The following is a 17,755-nucleotide window of genomic DNA, read 5'->3' as shown; positions in this document are numbered from 1 at the left end:
GAAATTCGATCGGTCTCGCCTGTGTTTCTGGCTGATGCTGAGGGATGAGCATTTTATAAACGTACTCTCTCGTGTGTGCGATCATTCTAAATAAAAGCATCCGACGAAAGCATCGCGGTACCATTAAAGTTAAATTTATCCTCGAACGACGATTTCCTCGTCAGCGCAACTCAAAGCTCGAGGCGATGCATCTTTTTTAACGTCAAGACGGATGCTTGCGCTCGCCTCGAGAAAGCGCGCATCTCTCCTCCTCCTCCTCTCGACAAACGCGACGCAGCCGCAGATTAACCCCATTCCGAGCATCCGTAACTCAACGCCTCGCATCGAACGCAATTTACACACACACACACACACTATAATCTAGCCTCGGACGATTCTCTCACACGCAGTAGCGAGAGAAAGTCCATGTACGCGCGCCGACAACAACACAACAGCGACGCCGCAGCCAGATTAGAGCGAACAAAGTGAGGGCCAGAGGATCGCGCGGTGTATGCAGGGCCAGTAGTCGGAGAACAATACGGTGCGAGAGAGAGAGAGAGAGAGAGAGAGAGAGAGAGAGAGAGGGGGAGAGAGAGAGATACCTAGCCGCATTAATTATGCTAATGAGCAGTCGATAAGCGCAGGCTCCCCCCCGAGAGGTAATACCGACGCGCGAAGCGAGTGCATGCAGAGGTGGTGCTCGGGGTGTGGATCGTTAGGAGGAGAGCTTTTTTGTTTCTCGCCTGCAGCCGCGTCGATCGGCCGCCGGTGATTTATAGCTGCGCGCTCGAGCCGGCGGCGTTTATGTAAGGACACTTTATGTGACTTGGTTTTTGCGAAATTGAATTATAGGCAACGCGAGCTTTTTCTCTGCGCTTCCGGTCTCTGACAAGAGTAGAGTCTATCGTAAGCGTTACGCGAGATCGACGTATATCTTATTTATTCGAATCGATCGGTTCGAGCTTTATTACACTCGTGCTTTGAAACCGAACGTATCGAATTTAACGATAGCCGCGAAAATACAGCCGCGAATTTACCCTCCGCGGAAAGCCACAATTATAGAGAAGCTCGAAAGTATAACGGCGAGCGCCTGAGAAAACAGTCGTAATCTAGCGGTTTCATCGCGTTTATCGAAAGAGAAAACGATTTTATCGGGATAAACCGATTTTGTATCTATAAACAAGCGGCGAACGCGAGAGAAACATCGTAAATTGGGAGGCAAGCTGCGAATCAGAGTTCGGAACGTTCGTATACAGCATTTGCTGCAGCCGAGTGCACACGTCGTTATATTATCGACGGCAGATGGCCTCATAACCTTCGCTGTCAAACTTTCCAATTCGCCGGAGTGGGAGAACATTTTTCCCGAGGGGTATCGGTATACTACTGTACTCTGTTGGGATGTATGCTTTCTGCGAGTTGTAGGTCGATGTTAATAGATTTGCTAAGCGATTTGAAGTTTTGAAGTTACAGCTGAGCCTTCACTTCGCCGCAAATATTGAAATCGGTGCGCAAGCTAATCTATAGACAGGCGTGTACAAGGAAAGTTCCTTCTTCACGTATAACCATGAAATATCATCGTGCGGATGGTGCTGAGCCGAGAGAAGTGGTTCGCTTAGGTACACCTTGTAACTTACAGCAACAAACTAGTGCAAATTGCCTTACACGAAGTAAATTTATCTCTTGGATTCTCTGTGCAAACGGAGAGAAATTCGGGCTGTTTTGCCAATGCAAATATTATACTGATGGAAAAAAAACGAACACACTTGCGAGAAAGCCTTTCGATCGGCAGCCTTTGAAGGAAGCGAAATCAAATGAGAAAAATATTTCGCATTCCGTCGAAGCGATGCAATCACGCGATCGATCAATTTATACAGAGAAGTCGAAAGCTTTCGATGAAAGTAATTCAGAAGACGCTGGGAATCGGAGCGTGTGTATACATATACGATATATATATAACCTGTGCGCTGGCACCTGTGTACAGCGCATACTCGCGAGGCGAGAACCCGATAAATATGCGCATATAATATGCACGTGTGTGTGTGCAGTGGATGTGTGAAGGACTGCCGGGAAAATCAACAACTTTACTAGAATAGGAAGGAGATGAGGCGACAAATACATTGACAATGCGCCAGAAAGTGTGGAACTCCGCGGGGGAGAGAGAACAAAGGCCTTCGAAACTACCAAGATCCTGAGAGACATAGACGCTATTATGTCGATCCGTTCAGAGCTGGTTTAAACTCTCCTGCGGTATATACAAGAAACGCGTATGATGATATTCGAACTCGAGGTATGTCGGCAAGACGCTTATTTACATACGTCGTTTGTCATTACATAAAAATATCTTATGTATACACACATCGTTGATTCGTACATTATCCGCGTGCAAAACCAACGTTGAATGAATCGCATATATGCAGCAAATATATACCTAAGCTTTCGTCCTCGGAATCCTCGAGACGTCTCCTATAGGCTATATCCGTATCTCCCTCGGGTATGACTTTCCCGACGTATACCTTCTTCTTCGATTCGCTCTCGAGAGCTGCGGCGTATAATCGGCTGCGCGACAGCTTATGTTGATGCTCTCGCTGATTTATACCCCGACGTCATTTTTCATACCCCTATAGCACTCGCGGAAAAACTCGGCTGTTTGTGCGTATGCGCGGATATGCGGAGGAATCCAGGGCTGAGGTTGCGTTTTATATACATACTTTCGATGAATTTTAATGGGAGAGCTTTCGGTGCGCACGTATCGCGAGAATTTTTTTTGTTTTCGAACGTGACTTCGAAGTAGGCAACTTTTCCCGGGAGAGAAAAACGCGTCGGGAAATACGAGTGAAGTTATCGAAGTATCATGGCGACGTAAATCAAAATTTGCATTTTCTCTTTGCTACTGCGATACACAAGCCGCGATATAGCTGTACAGTAGGGAATCGGACGTTTCGCGATTTACAGCTGCATACTATACAGGCTTTCTCTTATCGCGCGTCGAAAAAGCCGTTTCCTTCCGAAATCATACTTATGCAAATGCATACATCCATATACCATTCCCGATAAGAGAAGATTACAGGAAAAAAATGTCATCCCCAGATAGTCGAATTTTCGCTGATAAACTCTCTAAATTTGAAAGAGTGTTAATTTTGACTCGAAATGAGTCATTTTTCACTCTTTCAGATTTAGAGAGAATATCGCGCCCAAGAAAAGACAGCCCATAAATTGTAAAAAAAGGTAACTTTGAGAACTCCCGGATTAAACTCAACTTCAGAAAATTCCCACACACCCCCTCCCGCAGACACCTCCGAAGAAACGCAGGGTATAATACCGCGCGCAGAGCGTTGGACTTCGCGGGAAGATTAAATCTTGCGCCGCTGCATACACCGCCGCCGAGAGCACGTTTGATTTATCGCAGCCTTTGGCGATATGTATGTATGTATGTTTGTGTGTGTGCGTGTGTGTGCGGGGGAGAGAGAATTTATCGGAGCAGCGAATTTATTCGGCGAAGCCCGAAATTATGTTGGCTTCTCTCTGATGTGCGTCTGGCTTTCTGGTTATCGGATTCCCGTCGGCTCGCGGATTTAATGCGAGGATACACACACGCGCGCATAATGCGGAAGAGCCCCGAGGATATTGCGTGTCTCGCGCGCGCGGATGTTTGCTCGCAAGAGAGAGAGAGAGAGAGAGAGAGAGAGAGAGAGAGAGAGAGAGACTCGATGAGGTCATTCCTGCGGTCGGGGGATGCTGTGTGTGTGTGTGTGTGTGGGTGAGTGGACTACTGGTTGGCTTTATTTGTTCGAGATGCCCGAAGGCCTGCACCGCGGCGTATAGTGTTATGGAAAGACATTTTTTTTATATTATTTGAGTCTGCGCGTAGGCGGTGCGCGCGGCTGATCGTTGATTTACAAGCGAGCTCTTAGGCGCGAAGTAAATACTCGCTGATTTGCATAGCCGTTAACGTGTTTCCGAAGCTCGTGTAGGAATAATTTACAATAACACCTGAAACCTTAGCTGTGAAGCGCTACTGCTTTACGAGCGAGCAGCGCGAGATTCCCGTAGTGCAAAATTAACTTTTGACATTTTACGAGGCGCTATATTAGAGTTTCATCTTCGTACCGGCGACGCCGCCGCCGTAGGAAAATTCAGAATTCATAAGAGCGGCACTGCTTTATTAAGTTTTTTCATGGGCAAAGGAGAGAGGCTTTTTTCGAGAGAAGGAGACGATAAAATCAGTCTTTACTTTGCTATATACCGAGGCTCTTAAAGGATTTTACTTTATATAGACTGAGAGAAAAGAATCCTTGTCGCGAAGGATTCGCGACTTAACCACAGCTTATTTTTCATGTATTTGTTGCAAACGAAAATTTCTTCATAGTAAGAGAAGAATTCTTAACTATTAAAGATTTAGGAATTTTTGAGCGAATGTGGCGCACTGTCGGTAAAAACTTATCGACCGAGTGCAGCAACAGAGCGACTCGTCGGCACGCGACTACGCGAGGCGTCGAAACGTGTCGGCTGCAATCGGAGACCCGTACCTGCGTTTATACTATTTCACGCGTGATATGCTTTTTTACGTACCTGGAAGAAAACATATTGATGCACGACATTTAAAATATCGTAGGGCTTGTTCGATGAAGTCGAAGATTCTGTATGCATAAATGCTTTTGTGATAGTTTCATGCACACAGAAAGGCGGGGTTATGTGTAAGGTTATATTCGTAGGATACCTATCGTGCTATCATTCGAATATATTTTGCAAAAGCAAAGAATCTTTCAACATCGAATAGTCTCAGAGCGATACTAAATGATAATAAGAAGTGAAAACAAGTAATTATAAAGTGCTAGTGATTTTACGTCGATGGAAAGAAAGTTACGAAAATTCAAAAATCTGAAAACCTAACTGTTAGGACGCGTGAATTTCTCCATATTTTAATCCAATTTTCTTAATAGTTAAGAATTCTTCTTTGTGTCAAGGATTCTTTTCTCTCAGTGTACCCTTCGTAGGATGTTGCGTTATCGAAGCTTAAGAGATGAGATTCGAGATTCAATTTTCATCGCGTACGAATGAGTGCACGAGTATAGATATCGCGTTACGCGATCGTGTGTCATATTATGAGCAACGCGCGCGATGACTATATACGGGATCACCTCATATAATTAACGCAAACTCAACGACACTATTATAACGTAGTAAAAAAGTACCATTTTATTTCCATAATGCGTTTCCTTACTGAACGCTGATTCAATGATGACATAACGCAACGATACCTCACGCTATCCGTCATGCAACTTATCGATTTCGCAACCGTAGAAATATTCAATTGCTTCATTCGCATATCGTTATATCTACGCAGTATTCAAGAATCTGACGAAGCCTCATTAACAAAATACCCACACGCCCATATGAGCCGTCGAACAACGTCACCGCCGTGAATATCCACTTCGAAAAGAGCAAGACGTCCGAGTCGACTGAGGCCGGTTCCTAACTCCAAAGTCGCTATATATACGATTTAAACGAGATTCCGACGGAGAGAAGGCCGGAGTCAGTCAGACAGGCAAAGTTCCCCATATATATACGGCAGAGGAAGTTCCGAGGAATCCGGATCGAATGCGCTCTCACTGTATGAGAGGCACAACGTCGGCGCGTATTTTACACTCTTGTCTAAGTGTTATCTCGTGCTCGTGCGTGGCTTGCTAGTTTCGCGGAATTTTCGAATTTAGGAGCTTTACTGACGGCAGAGAGAGCTGCGAGAGTAATTTAATATATCCGGAGTAGCGGCGGTCGGCTCGACTGTTTGAATTGGCGATGCGAGTGGTTTGGAGCGCTTGCGGTATTTTTATTCCGTTTTCGAATTTCCCGCTGTTTGTGTTGTCTTCCACGTTGATGGGATGTCGACGAGATTTGCGTGAAATTGGTTTTAGTCGACGTTATTATATTGAGCCGATAAGTTGTATTATAGAGTACGCTATATTGGAAACTAAAGCCGTTTAATTCGTCGTTAAATTAACTGTATAATCGATACTTTGTTGCATTACAACGGGTATATCGACCAGAATTTTCTAGCTAATTATACGACGTCGTGAAATTGATAATATTCGACGAGCCATCGAACACGCTTCGTAACGCAAATATAGCTATTGTATACGTGAATTTTCAAGCGCGAGCTTTTATACATTTTTTCTTTCTTCTCTTCGGGGAAAATAAAATAAAGACTTGTTATACGAGAAGTTTTGGAATTCAAAATTTAAAAAAGTTGCCCGATGCGAGTCGAGAAGCTTGAAACTGAAAGTGTATAGGCTAAGTCGTAAAAAGAAACTCTATTATAGGAGGCGAGAGAGAGTTGGATAGTAAATTAGCGAAGGGGTTTTAAATTTACACACAATAATTGGCCACTCATCATAACGCCTCTTTACGAGCGTTTATTCTGAAACCGTTATATACAGCAACGTTAAAGTTTTTTTTTAACAAGCGGAGCTCGTTAAAACAATTAACGAGGCGACGATATATTTTTCTTCGAAGAATTTTTTTTACGACCACATCTCGATATCCGCCATTCATCACCAGCCGTTTAACTTTTGATGGCTACTTTTTCCTTTTTATAAATCTCCTATTCTCGCGGAATTTAACAGAGCTGGAAAAGTATGTAGCCGATCTACTTGTACAACGAAGTAACAAAGCTGCGATTCGATTTCACTGGGCAAAAGCTCCTTTTATTCCATCAACTTACTCGCTAACAAGGCTTAACCGTGTCAGAGGCGTCGAGAAAACTCGAAAAGATTCTCAAGAGATAGTTCGAGGGGAAAAAATCGCGACAAAGTTCGGGGAAAGCGCGCTGTCCCCCCTAGTGAAAACACACTCGGTTAAGTTTTCTCCTCGGTGGCTAGCAGCACGCGCGATGTTTTTATAATTACTCGTAAGAGGAAAATTCGCAAGTTTCAAAACTGTCGCGAAAGTTCCCGGAGCGACTTTTCTCTTTCTTGCGCGCACGCAAAGTCAAAGCGGAAAAAGAGCGAAGAAATTAACATGTAATAATGGGACGCCTCGTTTTTGTAACCTCTGCGAATGGTCTGAAAAATGTAATTATACGAGAGACCTCGAGTCTTTGTACAGCCTGTCCATTATCATCAGCTTGTATTCTTTGAATTCGCGATCTACGAAAGTAGGTCAAAGAATACAGCTTTTTATCCAAACGAAAGCTCGAAAAATTGTCAAAAACAACAACAACACTCGCCGTTGTCGAGAACCACACTTTGCGCTCGGGCGCGAATTTCGCAGCGCAACTTTCCGCCGCCGTGTACAACCTGTACTCGGCACAACCCGCAGCCAGACGTCGAAACTTTTGCCCGTACAAAAAAAAAAAAAAAAAAAAAGAGAAAGACATGGCCGAGCTACTCGACTCGTGTATCTACATCTCTGTTTTCCCAAACGTGTTTTTCGTGCAAAGCTACGTGGGGAAAAAGGGAGAGAAAAAAGTTCTCGGCGCTGGAGCATATAATCGCCGAGACGACGAGTAAGTAATGTTCGAGACAGCGAGCAATCTCTCTCGACGGAAATGATGTAGGTACAGCGTCTAGTGACGTACATTGGGATTACGCTTATTATTATCTAATCTGTCTCCCGATTCCTACTACCTACTCGACCGCGGATTATTCGCCTGGATTGTGATAACGCATTTTGATTGACGGAAAGGTATTATTAAGAAAACCATTCTAATTACGCGCTTTGTTTTTCAGCTCCGGAATGGCAGTAGTGCACACGAGCGTCACAGCGAGCAATTTGTTAAATCCAACACCTTCGTGTTCTCCCACTGGTATACTATCTAATCTGAAGTGAGCCATCTATGCACTGAAACAAAATGCGACCTCGACTACACAACGGCACTTCTGTCCCCTTCTAGCATAACTGCGTGATGCAATAACTTCCGCAGGCCGTTTTGGAAAATAAAAAATAATTCTGTTTTCCGTTCGCCTTACGATTTCAAAATCGCATTCGACTGGCGGCTGGACGACTGCTTTAACGAGACTCTCGAAATGACGCTTGTCGGCAAATTCAAGCGAAATAGAAACAACTGTATTATCTATGCTTTTAACTTTATCGCAGATCCGACTAGAAAACGAGATACATTTGCGAAAGCTTTTAGTCGCGCTACGCGCGGCAGCAGCAAAGCTTCTCCTGAGTTAACAGCTGTGGGTTTAAATCGCGACCCGCATTCCTCTCGTGCGTTATACCTTTGTTAGAAAAAAAACAACCGGAAACTTAAAACTGCTTCATCTCCAAATCTTGCTCCAATATCGCACTGGCAGTGCGACAATTGCGCGAACCAATTAGCGCATCCGGATAGACGGCAATTATTTCGAAGCCATATCCGCGCAAGCACCGCACCAACGCCGCCGCGGATAATTGAATACGCGGGCCGAGCTATCTATTAATAACTTCTATTAACTGCCACTTAAGTACACGTGAGCTGAATTTTTCAGAAAACGAGCTTCCGCTCAATTAGTCGGCGTCATCATCCCTGTGCGGCAACTGCATCGAGCAAATTCAATTTGTCATTAAAACAAGCCCCCGCGACGCTGATCCCTGCGGTAACAAGACCACACATATATAGAGCCTAAGTGAGCGAAAATTAATTTCCCTTAGCGTCAGCCTACGCGGAATTTCGGAGACGGCGAGAGAAGCGCTGACGGAATTAACGCGCAATAAGCTATTCCGGAGTAATTGCTATTAGTCTGCATTTGACGCTCGGTCTAATAGTCGTTCTATTATCTCGGCGCTGAATGATTGAGCGCGTATTATGCAGTCTGCGCTAATTCATCGGGGGAGAAAGCGCCTAAAAACTCGAGCAAATATCGCGCGCGGGGGAGGAAAAAAAGCGAGCCAAGGTACTCGCGGCGTTGCTGCTGCTTTGTGTGTGTATGTAAGCTGGCGGGTCCGAGGTATAACGCACCCCAGGGGCTTCCCGCCCCCGATTGTCCCACTTACAGCTCGTGTGTTTCCTTATCCGGCGGAGTCTTTTGCCACTCTCACTCACTCTCTGCTGCAGTGATGCCATGCGCAGTCGACGTCTTTTTTTTCCCCTCGAACGCGAGAGACGACGCATCATCTCTTCTCCCCGCAGTCTCTCTGTCTCTGTCTGTCTCTCTCTCTCTCTCTCTCTCTCTCTCTCTCTCTCTCTCTCTCTCTCTCTCTCTCTCTCTCTCTCTCTCTCTCTCTCTCTCTCTCTCTCTCTCTCTCTCTCTCTCTCTCTCTACGGCGGCACCTGCTGGTCACTGAATCGTGACGACTCTGAGCCCTCTGGCGCTGCATTCTTAATCTTAATCTAGTTTTAATCTAGTCAGACTCGCCCCTTAGGCCGTAAAAATTCTTCCAGCATTACGTATTTTTAGATTTCAAACGTGCAATACAGATAGGTCTATGACCAAACCTTAAATGTACAGCGTAATATTAGAAAAGTTTTATGTGATAATTAAATATGACGAAATGTGATTTTATGTGATTTTATGTGACGGTATTTTTATATATTTTATTTTCTCTTGTTAGACTGTATGCGACACAGTCTTTGTGATATATATTGTATTATTTTTTGCTTTTAGCAAATAAAGACCTCTCTCTCTCTCTCTCTCTCTCTCTCTCTCTCTCTCTCTCTCTCTCTCTTGGAGCTTTGTTTTTACGAGGATTGGAAAGAAGGAGTCGTATAAAATTTTACAACCGCGCGCGCGACCGACAGGTGTAGCCGATATACCGTAATTCTAACGCGCTTCTTTTTCAGCGCGCGGGAAAGAGCTGGATTATTCGCGAAGTAGGTATAGGATTGTACTTCAGATGCATGCGGTGAGGCAAAGAGCTGTCTCTAGAGAGAGAGAACGATCCCGAGACCTTTGGCAGCGTTCCTCGAATCTGCTTCGACTCGTATACCGCCATACGTTGTGTTTTTCTCCGAGACGGTTATTTATACATGCGAGCGGATCGATGCGTGCATTTGAATAGAATTTCAGTTTAACGATTTTGAGCAAGCCAATATACGCCGCCGTGCGCGAGCAAACAAGCCAGAGGCCCTCTGCGGCAGCAATCCCTCTTTCTATTATATATATATTATAGAGCAGATTCGATTCATATATATATATATATATATATATATATATATATAACGGCGGCGTATCATCGTGGCGGCCAGGAGTCATTTGTCTCTCCTGCCCGGTGTACAGGAGCATCTGCCGCGCGCTGTCAGTGGCGGCCGAAAAGCCAGAGCGAAATTCGGGCACGTCTATACCTCGTGCGCGAGATAAAGAGAGAGGAACGAGGAGAGGAGATAAGGCAGACGTCAGGGATGAGGGAAGATTTACTCAGACGTAAACAAGTATAAGCAGAGGCTGAAGCTGCGAGAGACAAAGAGGCTGACGTGTTTTCTGTTCGGGACATGAGAAGACGGGGCGGAGATTTTAATTGTTTTCATTCAAATGCCGCGAGTTGCCTCTTGCGAGATTTCATCTCTCGAGTATACTTTCAAGAGATATACTCCATGAGTTTCGGCGCATGGGAAGTGATTGTTGCGAAGAGGAAACAGTTCTCCAAGTAACGAAAATAGACAGTCAGCGCGTTAATTGAATCGCGAAAGTTTTCCTTCTCTAAAAACTGTAACGGCTACTTACTCGCTGCGCGATGAGATGAGTCAGAGGTTAATAGAATGCCAGAAAGAGAGAAAAATTCCTCGGACCGAAATTCTGAAGTGTATACTATACGGCACAAAGCAGCTCTCTCTCTCTCTCTCTCTCTCTCTCTCTCTCTCTCTCTCTCACTCGCCCACAAAAGTGGAATAGCTAGTTGGCGCGCGTATAGCCCAGACACGCGAGTCTAAAAGCGCGTCGTCGAGCGACCACGAGAGAAGCATCTCTCGCGAGCCCCTGGCCCGATTTCCGAGCGATAACGCGCGGGAAACGTCAGTCCCGTTGCCAAGAAAATTTCGCTCGTTCTTCTATTAAATTCGTCGCGTGCTACCGCGCGCTCATTACGATATCGCGCGTCGACGCGAGAAGCTCCGTGTGCGTTTGATAACCTCGTTCTCGGGCTGGGATTGTGCCTTCTGGAATCGTTGGCCTGTACACTATACGTTTTCCCCGTGTTTCGTCACGAGGTTACAAAAGTGTGTTAGGATTTGCGTGATTTCGTACGGGTATTTTTAGAAGTCCGCCGTTTCGCCGCCTCTAGGCTGATTACGTTCGCCTGTTACTACTTGGGGCTATTATGCTATCTTCATCGCTCGAGGGAACGACGTGTAACGTAATTCGAAAATATAAAGAGCGTGCGTCTACACCGAGGCGAAATTTGATCCATCGCTCGGCGAACTGCGTTCGATCTGTAATAACTTTCCACGTCGCGTTTTTTCTCCTCCTCCACGTGTACAACAACTTCACTTCGCCGAGTCATTTATATTTCAGCAAACACTTTAATCGATGCTCTGCTTCTGTGAAGAAAAGAAAAAAAGTCGATACAACCGAAGCCGTCAAAAATATCCACTTCCCGGCTCGTTACTTGCAACTGACAATTAGCGCTTATTCCCTCGTCGACGCGTCTTGTGCCGTCTCACCCCGCCAATTACTCAAGCTCCGGAGCGCACGCGGGTATAGAAGCTCGCTGGAAATTCCGGCGTATCACGACAGCGTAACAACTTTTATGTAACACGCGAACGATTTTCGCGTTTTTCGTACCTATTAATAGGGACTAAAGTGACTCTTTTTTGACCGGCGGGCAATAATGGCCTTTATTGCCTGCTAAAAAGTCTTTATTGCCCGCAAATTTTTTTTTTGTAATTTAAAAAAAAAGTTGATTTTCATAAATTTGCATTATTTATTTATTTTATATAATGTTTGAACAGGACAAGAGCACGGTTGCCGTGTCAAAAAATAGTCACATCAGTCCCTCTTAACACGTACGAAAAAACGCGAAAATACGTCCGCGCGTTACATAAAATATGGTGTGCACCAAGGGCTAAGTGGGCTTTTTGGCTTCGTGGATTTTGCAGTTCTCGTCTGCGGCTCGTAAACGCCCTCGCCTTCGGCTCGGGCTAACTCGCCTTGACTCGTACTGCAAAATCCACACTCGGCCTAAAAAAGCCCACTTTACGCCCTTGGTACACAATATACTATTAAATCCATCCCTCGGCGATTCCTACACGAAAGCAATTTTACACAACCCTCGAATGCTAAGCGATATTCCTCGTCGTCTTTCTTCGTGCCCAAGATCTCTCGCATAATCCATAATGTAAGGCGACGCGGTTTTCTCGTGTGCACTAAAACTCGATTCTCTATTATTAACGCTGTGGCTTGCATAATTCAGGGCGAATGAGAAATCCGAATCTCTGGCCTACTTAGTCGTATTCGCCATAAGATTGTACGTTTATTTGCGCTCAAAAAAATACGAATCTCGCGCATTCGTAAACGCGAGATGGAGCCAGAACAACAGCTATGGGAAACCTCGATAAATAATGCAATCAACAAATCAAAACACAAAAGACCGGGTGTATAGAGAGTTTCTAGAGCCTGCGGTGGGCCGATAAGGATCAAGCTCTTGCAGCGGAAACGAGTGGCGCGCGCGCCGTCATCGATCGGATTACAAATGACGCGGGGGCACGTCACTCGGGCGCATGCTAATGCCTTTAAGCTCGCCTCTAATCCGGAAACTCGTAAGAAAGACCAGGAATGCAGAGAGAGAGAGAGAGAGAGAGAGAGAGAGAGAGCTTTGCTAGCTGACCCTTTCTTCGAAGCTATACTCGCCGTCGCTTATTTACGGATGGAGACGTCCAGGGGATGAATGAATATTAATGAGGGGGGATAATTCAAGGCGGCTGATGCGATTTTTGAGGAGATAGAGACCGTAGCGCATTACGCGCGGAAAGCTGATGGAGAGTGCGTTGCCTGATGTCGCGTTAATTATCCACGCTGAAACGCGAGAGAATAATCTAGACGCCTGGAATTCTCGGAGCATCGATTGCATTTTTTTCCAACACAACAAAAGATGCGCAGACGAGAAAGCCGCATGAATATTGATGAAAAGTGGAAAAAAAACGATCGTCAACTCACACCTGTACCGCAAAGATAGGGAGAAAAGGAAAAGGAACCTCGTGAATATTTACGAGTGGCCGCAGGACTTTGATTTATTCCTCTCTCTCTCTCTCTCTCTCTCTCTCTCTCTCTCTCTCTCTCTCTCTCTCTCTCAGTCGTAATAAACCGCTTCGGCGTCGACGAGATTTTTCATTAAGCCGCGCGAACGGAGAGTATCATAAGTAAGTAAGTAAGCATCGGGAGTCACTCCCACTCGCAATTCCCGGGAGTCATTCGTTCCTAATTACGCGGAAGATCATTAATCTCGGTTATATCTTCGGCTGAACCGTACGGAGAGCGCGTTTAATTTCAGCGCTACGAGGAGCTAGTACCTGTAGGCATGCGTTATATATATATATATCGCCGGCTCAATTAGCCCTGGATCTGGAGAAGTGTAATACGCGGTGGTTGGCTCTAACGTCGAGATCACGTTTTTGCGGGATGCATTTAAATTCGCTGTTGAATTATAATTTGTTCGCAATTTGCGCATTATTTATTCCACAGCGAATAGCGAGTAGGTCGTTAAAACGAGCGGTGGTGCAATATATAAATAAATCAAATCTCCTGCGCGTATAGGGCGAGAGCCGTTGTAATCTCGCGCTCGTCTAATTACGGCGACTCATTACAGCGGGATTACACGTATTGCTGTATACGCGGGCGCGCTATAAATCGACCGGCCGATATGCGCATACACTCACTCTGTCTGGTTATCCTCGAAGGTGAGGCTGCCCTCGTTGTGTAGATACTGCTTGCCAGGCTTGGCGGTGCCCTCGACGGTCCGATAGGGTATGACTACTCGTCCCCTGGCGCCACTGTAGCGGATCACCCGTAGCGGGAACTGGCCGATGCTCTCGATCAACTCGATGTCGCGCTCCGGGAAGCCGAAGATGCCGCTGTGGTCGTCGTCCAGGATCATCACCGTCGCCAGACTCGGCGACGCCAGCATCGCCGGTTGCGAACAGTTTGTGAGTCTGTGAATCATCGACAGGTGTTACTTTGGTGTTATATGTTATATAAAAAAGAAATGTTAAAATTTTCATTCATGCTCGCTTTTATTTCATTCTCGTGTTGAGTGAACTCAGTGAAGGTTGTTGTGTACACCAGTGTTTGGACGTGTTTACGCGAGAGACGAAGGTTATGTTGGACGTGTATTGCTGGCATCGTATTTTGCAGAGGAAACACAACACGCTTAGTTTGCACGACTACTTTCACCCGAAAACAGACGACTTGGTTAGAACAGTCGCGTTGTCTGCTCTTTTCTGAGACTTGAACAGTTCAAGTGTAGATTGAAATTGTTCAAAAATACTGAAAACTGACGGACTTCATACACATCCGCGAGAAGTAATTAAACCGTTACCGATAGCTAATTATCATCCGCCTCTCTAGCAGTCCTCGAGGCCCACACAGCCACAATACATCCGTAATGCGAATTCATAACGAGAGAACGAGGTCATTTCCTGCTCCCGTATCGTTCTCTTTCTGCGGCACTTCGTCGCGGACGTAAACACGCACGCAGAGCGCGACTCTCTCTCTCTCTCTCTCTACTCTCGTGCAACGAGCAATTTCAGGATTCAAATTTCCCGCTCTAACGAGATGATTCGCGCGAAAAGCCAGTGGACGGCCGCCTCGAGTGTTCGGTAATGATTTCCCAGTCGACCTGCTTAAGGCCTGTTCTTACATGTACGACAGAGAGCAGCAAAGGCCTTGTCTCGATCGACGCCGCTCGTTATGGACACGAGAGGGAAAAATTAAGCGAAACGAGCGCGACCCTTATCGCCTTCCACTCGCGCGTTCGCTTATCTCGGGACTGCGATCGCCGAGGACTCACGGATCGCGGCGGCCCGCGGCCTGCGTCGATAGAAAGCTGCGCGCGTAATGAGAATTGCCAGGTGATCGGTAGGTATGCCGTGACACATCCATAGCTGACCCGTCTCGCGCGGCCTCTCGCAGACTCACCTCACGTAAAAGTGCTCGTCCTCCTCGAAGAGCTCGTCGTCGATGACGGAGAGCTTGATGGTCTTCCTGGTCTCGCCGGGCTCGAACCTGAGCGTGCCCTTGACGCTGACGTAGTCGGAGCCGGCCTCGGCGGTGCCGTCCTCCGTGCAGTAGTCGACGGTGCAGGGCTTGTTGAGGTCGCCGCCGGTCCTGGTGACGCCGACCTCGAAGCTGCCGACGTTCTCCATGACGGTGTAGTGGCCGGGCTCGAAGTAGACCCTCGTCGCGTTGATGTTCTCGATGTCGATGCTCTCGGCCTCGGCCCGCTGCAGCTCGGCCTTGACCTCGCTCAGGTCGCTCTGGGCGCGCTCGCTGATCTTGCGGCTGAGGTTGCCCGCGCCCACCATCTTGCGCGTCGCCTGGACCCGGTAGAACGCCCGGGACTTGGGGCCCTTGCCCAGCACCTCCTCGTGCGCCATCACCTCGAGCTGCTCGAGCGAGAGCTGGGGGTACTTCTTGCGCAGCTCCTTGAGCGTCTTGATGTAGTCGCGCCGGGTCTGCTCGAACTCGCGCGACTCCGCGCTGTCGGCGTCGACGTACTTGTCGAGCATGCCGTTCGACTGCTCGTGCTGGGTCTTGATCTCGAGCTCGACGCCGCCGTCCGAGTCGCCGGCCTCCGTCTCGACGATCACGCCGCGCTTGTTCATGCGGTAGCCCTTGTGCAGGTACTTGTAGATGAGGAGCCGCCGGTCGGCCACGTAGGCCGTCAGCACCGTGGCCGGGAAGAAGCTGAAGGTGAGCAGGCCCTCCCAGACCTCGAGCACGCCGGGGCTCGTCACCGCGAGGATGATGTAGAGCCAGACGTAGGCGAAGATGCTCCAGGTCGCGGTGACGAAGAAGACGCGCAGGTGCTTGATCTTGCGGTTCTCGCCGTTCGGGATGACGAAGACGCAGAGGGCGATGATGACGAAGAGGTTGTAGGCCGCCGAGCCGACGATCGTGCCCGGGCCGAGCTCGCCCGCATTGAAGTTCTTCGCGTAGATCTCGATGATGGAGAGGAGGATCTCGGGCGCGCTGCTGCCCAGCGCCATGAGGGTCAGGTTGGCCACCGTCTCGTTCCACACGCGCACGACGATGATCTGCGGCTCCTTGCCCTGGCGGCGCACCACCAGCTCCTTCTCCTTCGAGGTGATCACCTCGATCGCGGCCATGAAGCGGTCCGAGATTATCGAGACGCCGATGAAGAGGTAGAGCAGCACCAGGAAGTAGATGATGCCGCGGAAGACGATGTCGAAGAGCTCGAGGTTGTCCAGGGGATACCAGATCGGTATCATCAGCCCCGGCTCGCAGCGCGCCGTGTAGTTGCCCGACATCCTGCCGCCGCTTCTTCCTCCCCCCTCTGCTTAGACGTCGCCTCGCGCGCAGCACTCTTCTCGGAAGCCGCCTTTCCCCTGTTCCGCCGCGGCCGCTCGGATTCTCGGAAGAGTCGGCGCGGGAATTCTAGTGCTGCTGCAGCGGGCTGCTAGTGCTCTCGAGGCCCCGCGGCCAGCTTCGCGCTCGGTTCGTGCCGCCTCTGCGCGCATCGGCTTCCATCCGCTGGCTCTGGTCCGCAGGAGCAGCTCGTCACTCGCGCACTGATCGCTGATCGCGCACGCACTCGTAATTTATGCGGGCAGCTGACGCGGCTGCACCATCACCTCGGGGGACGGGCACAGAGTGCGGGAGAGACAGTGGACACAGAGAGAGAGAGAGAGAGAGAGTGAGAGACAGAGAGACAGAGAGAGAGAGAGAGAGAGAGAGAGAGAGGAAGCGGTGTCCGCGGCGACAGGCTACATCTGCGGTCCTACCGTCTGAGCGGTGACCCGGTGCAGCAGCCGAGGGCTCCGTCGCGGCGGCCGCTCGCGAGCGCTGCTCCCCGCATGCCGAGCTCCTCGCGCGGCTCGCACGGTGTCGGACAACGAAGAGCACAATCAACAATAACAACAACAACGGCGGCGGCGAGCGTAGAGGCGCGAGCGCAGCGGCAGCGACGTGAGAGCAGCCAACGATCGGAGCCGCGTTCGAGCGAGCACTGAGCTAGCCGCGCCAGAGAAGCCCCGTCGCTCTCTCTCTCCCCCCCTCCCTCCCACCCTCTCCTTCCTATGTAATACGTATTCCCGCGCGCGCGCGCGAGCGAGAGAGAGAGAGAGATAGGTGTGCGTCTCTCTAGTTTGTGGGGCGTCGAGGCGTCCCTGCGCAGACGGAGATGGACGGATAGCGCTACCTTGCGCGTATACCTAATACGCGAGGGTGGAAGATCGCCGAAAAAGACGCGCGCGGAGGAGCGCTCGCACGACGCCGGGAGAGAGAGAGAGAGAGAGATGAATGGGCTCCCTGCAGATGTACATACGCGGGATGAAAAATGACGAAGACAGCCAGTGCATTTTCACGGAGGACTGCGAGCTGTCGAATCGACGTTCGGGAAGATCGGAGGTGAGCTTTTTATTGTTACACAGAGATAGCGTATAGAGCGATTGGAGGTGATGGAAACAATGGGAAAGAGAGAGGCGGCGAGGTACGTTATCCGTATAGTGCAAGGGTGGGGGCGCATGCGCGGGAGGGCTTGTTTTCACCGGTCGCGGCGGCGGGCGTAGCTCGAACATCAGTGTGCAGCACGAGGCTACGCTATGCGCAGAGGAAGCGCACCGGGTAGACTACTCCTTCTGCCGGGCCTTGGAACGCGGCCAGAAATCGATTTCAAGGGCGCGTCCCGG

General features: G+C 48.6%; 1 protein-coding gene across 6 annotated transcripts in view; it reads right to left on the bottom strand.

Annotated features, from left to right (window-relative positions):
• LOC100115543 (sodium/calcium exchanger 2) overlaps positions 1-17,083 on the bottom strand; it is a 96,101-nt gene extending 79,018 nt beyond the window's left edge. For 5 of the 6 annotated variants that reach the window (XM_016985245.2, XM_016985246.2, XM_016985247.2 and 2 more), the window contains exons 1-2: positions 15,024-17,083; positions 13,766-14,038 (exon numbers count right to left, since the gene is read on the bottom strand). In XM_016985245.2, coding sequence (XP_016840734.1) covers positions 13,766-14,038; positions 15,024-16,375 — 1,625 coding nt within the window. In that variant the 5' untranslated portion in view covers positions 16,376-17,083. The remainder of the gene's footprint in view (positions 1-13,765; positions 14,039-15,023) is intronic. The other variant, XM_032599094.1, reaches the window with a different exon arrangement.
• Between the last annotated feature and the right edge of the window lie 672 nt (positions 17,084-17,755).

This window comes from Nasonia vitripennis, chromosome 4, assembly GCF_009193385.2.
Source record: "Nasonia vitripennis strain AsymCx chromosome 4, Nvit_psr_1.1, whole genome shotgun sequence".
NCBI classification, from domain to species: domain Eukaryota; kingdom Metazoa; phylum Arthropoda; class Insecta; order Hymenoptera; family Pteromalidae; genus Nasonia; species Nasonia vitripennis.
Note: the sequence above shows the minus strand (reverse complement) of the source record. Positions and strands in the feature narration are given on the sequence as shown.